At 35.7% G+C, this 8,876-nt stretch overlaps 2 protein-coding genes across 2 annotated transcripts in view; both read right to left on the reverse strand.

Moving 5' to 3' along the window:
- LOC107679417 (gastrula zinc finger protein XlCGF8.2DB-like) overlaps positions 1-8,876 on the reverse strand; it is a 124,890-nt gene that overhangs the window by 10,885 nt on the left and 105,129 nt on the right. The window lies entirely within an intron of this gene.
- The window catches only part of LOC107679418 (P2X purinoceptor 7-like), a 9,327-nt gene continuing 7,177 nt past the window's right edge, over positions 6,727-8,876 (reverse strand). Inside the window, exons 5-6 of the mRNA XM_016474964.1 lie at positions 7,321-7,475; positions 6,727-7,073 (exon numbers count right to left, since the gene is read on the reverse strand). Coding sequence (XP_016330450.1) covers positions 6,911-7,073; positions 7,321-7,475 — 318 coding nt within the window. The 3' untranslated portion in view covers positions 6,727-6,910. The remainder of the gene's footprint in view (positions 7,074-7,320; positions 7,476-8,876) is intronic.

Genomic DNA, 8,876 nt, shown 5'->3' on the forward strand with positions numbered 1-8,876 from the left:
AGAAAAGGTGAACGCTACCATGAGTCCTGTGTTGTGCCAACAGTGAAGCATCCTGAGACCATCCATGTGTGGGGTTGCTTTTCAACCAAGGGAGTGGGCTCTCTCATAATTCTGCCCAAAAACACCGCCATGAATAAAGAATGGTATTCAAACTTCCTGCAAGAGCGACTTCTTCCAACGATCCATGAGCAATTTGGTGATGATCCGTGCATTTTCCAGCATGATGGAGCACCATGTCACAAAGTAAGAGTGATAAAGAAGTGGCTCGAAGATCATTGCATTGAAATTTAGGATCTGTGGTCTGTACCCTTAAAAGTCGAGTGGACAAGCAAAAGCCCACAAATTGTGATCAACTCCGAGAACTTATAAGGCAAGAATGGATCGCCATCAGTCAGGATTTGGCCCAGAAGCTAATATCCAGCATGCCAAGAACAAGGGTCAACACTATTAATATTGACTCATCATATTGTTTAGCCAATAAAAGCCTTTAAAACTTATTATATGCTTATCATTGTTTTTCAGTATTCCATAGAAACACATGGATAAATAATCTACAAATAATGAAGCAGCAAACTTTGCAAAACACAAAATTTATGTCACTGCCAAAACTTTTAGCCATGACTGTACATGTTACAAAATGCTCTCTGGAAGTGTCCTTTTAATAATATTTTTCAGGTTTAAATTTAATCATAATGTGGCATAATTGTCAAAACTGATATATCTGTGTAAATGAAGTGGTAAACTTTGACAAAATGGGATTTTTTTTAATGCAATAACAATGATTTTTCAACTATCTGAATGTGAGTACTTAAGTTAATCCTGAGAAAATAACTATATAAGTGATATAATGAGCCAATGAGTGATCCTTTGCTGCCATCTAGTGGTTGTATTTGCACTTCCAGGGAATACAGCATGGACATGTACTGTTTTTAACCTTCATAGCTATTACAGTGTCAGTTTTTGTCCCCGTTATAGCTAACCAAAGGACAAAATTCAACATTTTGATTTTTGAACATTGATCGAGAGTCCAGATAATTGTTATGTAGTGGTTTGATCGAGATTGAGCGAAAAACCTAGGACTAGTTCGCAAAAGTAGGTTTTTAACATAATTGAGAATATTTAATGAAGGATGTAACTGACAGCATTAGTCCCAGAGGCAAAGTTGCTCAGAATGAGGAGATCTATCATATGATATGAAGATCTAGTGTTTGTGTGAATATATGAGCATGTTCTACAACTTGAGGTAATTTTCTATCGAAATATTGTTTTTGAGGCCGTTTTAGCTGTTATAGCGCCACCTATAGTCCGAGCTCCATGAAACTTTGCATACTTGTTAAGAATCATCTGACACGTTTTCACCAACTTTCATAAAGTTTTGAGTTTTCGTTTAGTTTTTATAGGCATTTTCAGTATATTTGGCCACGCCCCCTTTTTTTTTTAAATGAGCCCGTTATTGCTAACCAAAGGACAAAATTCAAAATGTTTTTGATAATTATTGATCTGGAGAGTCCAGAGAATATTACTGCAGTGGTTTGATCGAGATTGAGCGAAAAACCTAGGACTAGTTCGCAAAAGTAGGTTTTTCACATATTTATGAATATTTAATAAAATGATTTGATTGACAGCAATGTTTCTTGAGGCAAAGTTGCTCATTATGAGGAGATCTATCAAATGCAAAATATGCATATTGTGTGGATGTGTGAAACACCATGTGATTACAGAGCCATAAAACTCGTTAGCGCCAACTAGTGGCCGATTTCTTTCAAAATTCTTACAGACCTTTAAGGCCATGAGTCGAACATGCCCACCGAGTTTCATTCCGATCGACCTCTGTTAACCTTGTCAAATAGGTGCTTAAAATTTTTTGGTCAAAGGTGGCCATGTTTTTTAAGATACGCGAATGTCCTCATAGGCACTTGTGTCACTTCGGACAAAGACACTGCATACTAATTTTCAAGTCGATCTGACAAATGGTTGCGAAGTTATAGTCGTTTTTAATTTTTTTCCACCTTATAGCGCCATCAAGTGGCAGAACTGTGCGATTTTTTTTATTAGACCAAAGATTGAGGTCATACACGAGTACCGAGTTTGGTGAAGACATCTCATTTCTTTCAAGGGTTATAGCTACAATTAGCTATTGGCTAAAGTTAGCATAGAACGTTTTTTTGCGTACTGTTGCGCGCGAAAATCAAAATTTCAACTTTTTAAAAATAATTATTGATATTCACTGTCCAGAGAATATTTCTGCAGTGGTTTGGTTCTGATCGGGCGAAAACCCTAAGACTAGTTCGCAAAAGTAGGTTTCGGACATAACTCAATTTTGCGGAAAAACCAAACCGGATATCGTAGAGAAAATCTAAAGAAAGTACACTTTTGTTCATGTTGACCCAAGGATTGCAACGATGTAATTTTTGAATCTACGACAAACGGTGTACGAGCTAGGGCCAAAAATGTCTGAAAATGTCGTTTTTTGCGCTGTAGCGATTGGGGCGAGTCTTTGGATCCGAGTAGTGGTCAAGACTACTACGATCTGACCAAGTATCAGCTCTGTAGGCCTTACGGTTTGGGCTGCACGATCAGTTTTAGGGAAGAATATTAATAAAAAAATCCTTACAATTATAATAGGGTTTCAGCACTAAGTGGTTGAACCCCTAATAAAAACCCATCATACTACATATTAGCCCCTGCAACAATGCACATTTTGCATGTCATGACATTCCCATTTCAGGTCTTGAAGCAGGGATGGGCAACTTCGGTCCTGGAGGACGTCATTCATTTTGTCACGTGTTTTGTGTAGTAAATAAAGAGATTCATGGTGCAGAATGACCGAAGAAAGACTTTGAGAATGAAACCAACTTGCTCCTCAGTATCTTCATGTTTGAATGCTTCTTCAATCTTCATGTCTTCACTTTCATTTTTAAAGGGGTCCTTGATTATGATTTCACTTTTTTTTTACTTTAGTTAGTGTGTAATGTTGCTGTTTGAGCATAAACAATCTGTAAAGTTACGACACTCAAAGTTCAATGCAAAGGGATATGTTTTATTTTACAGAATTCACTTTTTTTATGGCCTACAACAAGCGGCTGGTAGGGACTTCAACAAGCTACTTCCTGGGTTTGTGACATCACAAACCCTAAAATTGACATAATCCCCGCCTCCGGGAGCACGCAACAGAGGAAGAGTTGTTGTAGTGGAGTATTGTTGATATGCTGTCGAAACGCTGTTTTTTTTCTCCCTGATTGCAGGGCCTCTTTGTTCGGCCTTCCTACAGAGGCTAGACTTTGGGAACAATGGTTAAAATTGATTTTTAACTAAAAATAATAATATAATTTTAAATTATAATCCAGTGGTGTAATGTAACAAAGTAGTCAAATCAAGTCGAGCTTTATTGTCTGTATTAATAATACAATTGTTATTGTATTAATTGTAATAATACAATTGTTATTGTATTAATAATACTTTGTTACAGTACTTAAGTATTTTTGGGGAAAATCTGTACTATTTCTGTCAACTTTCACATTTACGCCACTACATTTCCTAATTAAAATGTACACTTTTACTCCGATGCATTTCCCCGAAGCATATTATATTGTAGGCGACAAATATGCCTCTGTATGTCTTTTATATTTGTATCATTTACTATAGTTCATTTACATCACACGAGGAGTATGACGTTTTTCTCCAGATATTACCATAACAAATGTAATATAGATTTTATACACGTTTAATAAAGTTAGCATTAAGTGACTTACATTTTAGACACAATATTGCCTGTTTGTTCTCAATTTTGTAAACAAAAATAGTTCAAAACAAAGATCACAGCACTGTTTTGCATCTCTGAGCAACAGACGGTGTTTACTTATTGAATGAATCAGCATTTTGAAGGAATCGGTTGAACAAATGATTCAGTGACTCACTCATTAACACAGTCAAATGCTTCGTTCCTGAATGAATCAGCCGTTTGAATGAATCGGTTGAATCTCAATGACTCACTTAGTGACTTGCTGCCACCTGGCAGTTTTAATTTCACATTTAAACTTTTTTTCATTTTTTAAATCATTTCAAATATCGGTATTCATCTTTATGTTTTAAACAAAGCATTATATGTAACTGCAGGTTAAATGCATTCATGTCCCCTCTGAAATACATTAAACTGTGTGAATACATATAATCGCCACTTTAGATGCAGATTCCAGAAATGTTTTCATATGTTGGAGACTAAGTACCAGATGAAGTGCTTCTTATGCTTTCCCAAAGATACAAAATGAAAGAAAGAGTTCAAACTGAACACAATCTTGCTTCTCAAACTGTAAATTTTTAAAAAATATATTTATTTGCTTCTTTTCCATTTTGCATTTACGTCTACTTTTACTTTTCAATACTTTAGTACGTATAATAAAAAAAAAATACTTTTCATACTTAAATACATTAATTATCACATACTTTAAAACTTTTACTCAAGTAATATTTTAAACAGTGACTTCAACTTCTACCAGAGTCATTTTCTGGTAAGATATCTGTACTTTTACTTAAAGGGGTCATGAATTGAGAAATCAGCTGTTACTTGAGCTTTTGATATATAAGAGGTCATCGTACTAAAAGAATATCCTGAAAGTTTAAGAACTGAAAACGTCCTTGTTACTAAAATGAAAGCTTTTATTGACACGAGTCCCAGTGAACATCAAATCTTGGAATGTGCCTATCTATAGATATGTCTATAGACCGCCTCCACAGAAGATGATCAATGCCTAATTCTGTAGCCCCGCCCACTGATTCACGCATGACATAGTAGGGAAATAACATAAGTGGTGCTAAACCGGATCGAACAACCAAGCAATAAACATGCCGTTGAAGATCACAAAATATTGTGCAGTGCCTGGTTGTGCAAGGACACAGTCACTGCATAACCTTCCTTCAGATTCAAATATTGGGAATGCATGGTTGAACTTTATTTTTAATGAAGTTCCAGCTCATGGGAGTAAAACATTGAGCGTTTGTTTGCTTCGTTTCACTGTGGATTCCTTTGTAATAAGACACGTCGACGCCGTCAGTATTGGATCCGACAGGAATGGCGCAGCACACTTATGTGAGTAAAACTATTTGTACTATGTGTCACCATTGCTTTGTTAGAGATCACTTGATATGTCCTGATTATGTGTACATGTCTAACCAAAGTCTCGGAAGGCTCCAACTATAAAGGGCATAGCTTGTCAAACAGACACAGAAATTTACATCACAGGGCACACAGCTGGCCTTTGGAACCATGGGACCTAAATTCAGAAGCAAAGGTTTGTATTTTGTATATATATATATATATATATATATATATATATATAAAGATAGATATGCATACAAATTCTTTTGGTGATTATTAAAAAAAACAATTGATTTCCAATTTTATTTTTATACCTTTCACAACTTAAATGAACTCATAACAAGGTTGCATAATATAATCAATGCCATAAAACATCAATCCAGAGGCAAAAGTGCTGAGGAAAAACTGGCATGCATAGGAGAACAAAACCTTGAGAGGAACCATCACTCAGAAGATTGCGAAATGTGAGGTGTGTGTGTATTCATGTGAGTGTAGTAGCATCTCTATCAACTTTTCTTCTTTGTTCACTCAAATGTGCCTGTGAAGGATTGTAGTTGGTCACATGTTGTCTTTATTGTTGCTAGAGGCCAGTCTTTATAATGTACAATGTGACATTGTAATTTTTGGTGTGTATGTTACTGGCTAACTGGCTGTGCCTTTAATCTTAATTATGACATATATGCTTAGTTTTAAATCTTTAAGGTAATGTTTTTAGGACATAACATATGTGTAAACAATTTTTGTCATGAAAGGTTGTCTTTTTTTTGTAAGAACACAGACAGAGGTGTCATGTAAAAGTGTAGGTGTTTGAACCACTACATCTGGTGAAACTTTCGAAACTTTGGCTTCAACACCTCTGACTTCATCACCTTTAAATGACTCAAAGCCAACAAACAGAGCTCATCTAGAACTGGATGGGGGAGGAAAGTGTTTCCTTTGAGGTCTTTGATAATCAGGACACAACATATGAGCCAGCTGAGTCTGTCACCACTGTAACAGAGTCATCACAACTTCAGTGAGTGAATTTTAGCTTATTTATTTTCATGTTATGGCCTTTTTAAGAGATGACATACTTTGTTGGAATGTAATTTAATTCTTTTTTTAAATTTAATTTGAAAATAGTAAGTTTTAAAGTAAATTTCTTATTTAATTGTAATAGTTTCTAATGTGGTTACAAGAAGCAAAGCACTGTACACTGTCGAAAAGCTTCTTACAAATGAGAGAACGCTAAAAAGACGCCGAGAAACTCAGCCCTCACTTTCAAACTTCATCTTTGTAAGCTTTTCACTGTGATTTTACGCTTTGCACCAAAAAACGTGGTTTATCCTTACCTTGGAATGTTGTGCAGGTGTGTTTGAAAGCAATTTAATGACTTCTATGAAGGTGTCTTTATTACCTTTGCTGACGTAATACTCCAAACTGTATTTGGCAGGTATGCATTTCAACAAGAACTCCAATCGTCCTCAGGATAAAACAACAACTGGAATGCCAATGTACTGGCTTTTGTTTCCCAAAGCCAAAAAGATAGAATACTCCACGTGGCCATTAAAGTCACAGGCAACATATTGTAAGTTAAACAAATTTATTGATGTTCACAATTAAGTAACTACAAAATCTAAACCGTAAATATAATTAATTGTAATGTTACTTGTGCAATTATATTTTTACAGGCTATGTCATTAATCTGATGACCTTCCTTTTTGAAAAAGTGATCCCAGAACTTCTTCCCTACATGTAGGAGATTCACAAAATCACTCTCAGCCCAGTATGACAGACCCTCCATGGTAGAAGCCATCGCAAGGCATGTATCGTGGTTCAGTCAAGGGGAGGTCTGAATCCAGCACAGCTGCCTGCAGCATCAGGAAACTCTCGGCATATACGCAGGACAACGCAAGACGGGATAACCACCCTGATCGTCCTGCTCAGATAGCCCCAGCACCAGCTCACAAAATTCCTGTGTGCCAAGTGCCTGTAACGCCTAATGAGAAAGACAATGACAAAGTCATTTGCTTTGTTATCTGCTATTACTGTGAATTGATGACAAATGTTCTAATATTTATTTTGTTAATAAAAACATACAAAACATTACAGCTGTTTTTGTCTTAAAATACAGTGTTTTCATTGAAACATACTATTGTGTGTTACTTTAATGTAATTGTAATGACCTGACTGCTTTACAAAATTGCTATTGTATTGAACACAAAATTACATAATATAAATCTTACTGTTCTATTCCTCTGAGTTTCAAGCGGCCATAATCAGCTTTGTAAACATTAAGTGCATTCTGTAGTGAATACACATTTAGGCAAACCGGTTCAAAGCCTGGGTGATGAGTTATGCAGGTAAGTGTGTCCGGTACCTGGTTAATCCTTCTAACAATCTAAAAAACAAGAACAATATACTTCTATTTATTATACATACATACGTATATGCATACATACATACATGTATAGTTCAGTCATGTAACTCTAGATGGCGCAGGCTGACGGTATTAACGTAACTGATGATATTCACAGCGTTAAACGACTTAGCACAAGCTGATTGGTTCATGTTGCATTCACAGCAAATGAGCTTGCTACTTAACATTTATATGGCTGGTTAGCATTCACTTGAGCATTTGCAGCATGCATCAGAGTTCCTCTGAAACCCTCCACCTTCCCCAGCTCCACCTGTGTAGATCTGCTACGGGTTATTTTATATGCTATTTGTGCAGCAGCAGTATGTCTTAAATACTCACGGCACCGTATCGCCGCATGCATTGGCATTAGCAAGTTCCTGTACTTGCTTACAGCAGCAATAATCTACAACTACAGCAATAACCAACAGCTGCAGCAATTCAGCAGCAGCGTAGCTGATCTGTTCCGCCTAGACCAAATACATTAACATTGTCATATCCATCACCATGCTAAAATCTTCCGAGAGGGTCATGATTGAAATATACACACACACACACGTACACATACATGCATACATGTATATATAAATAAATAGCATCCAAAATAAGTTTGATTACATAATATGTTTGTGTACTGTGTATATTTATAATGTATAAATACACATGCATGTATATATAAGAAAAATATGTTATGTTTATATTAAATATATTTATATATAATATAAATATGAATATAAATATATACATGTAAATATTGTGTATTACATAATACGTAATACATAATATTATACAATAGACATAATAAATATACACAGTTCACAAACATATTGTGTAAACAAACATTCATTTTGGATGCAATTAATCGTTTGACAGCACTAATATATTATACTTTTTTGCAGATTTGTCACACTTAAAAGATAAACATCATCAAACAAATTTTTATATTATACACAGATAACTCGAGTAAATACAAAATGCAGTTTTGAAATAATGATTACATTTATTAAGGGAAAAAAGCTGTCTAAACCTGCCTGGCACTACATGAAAAAGTAATTGCCCCCTAAATCTGATAACTGGTTGTGCCTCCCTTTGCAGCAACAACTGCAATCTAGCGTTTGCGATATCTGGTAATGAGTCTTTCACATCACTGTGGAGGAATGTTGTCCCACTCTTCTCCTTCAGGACTTTCTGATAGAGCGCAGAAAACATGGTTCCATCAATTATGGAAGTCATCCAGATCCTGAAGATGCAAAGCAGCCCCAGATCATCACACTACCTCCACCATGTTTGACTGTTGGTATGATGTTCTTTTTATGAAATGCTGTGTTGGTTTTACGCCAGATGTAACGGGACACACACCTTCCAAAAAGTTAAACTTTTGTCTCA

The sequence above is a fragment of the Sinocyclocheilus anshuiensis genome, unplaced genomic scaffold (genome assembly GCF_001515605.1).
Source record: "Sinocyclocheilus anshuiensis isolate Anshui unplaced genomic scaffold, SAMN03320099.WGS_v1.1 scaffold360, whole genome shotgun sequence".
NCBI classification, from domain to species: Eukaryota; Metazoa; Chordata; class Actinopteri; order Cypriniformes; family Cyprinidae; genus Sinocyclocheilus; species Sinocyclocheilus anshuiensis.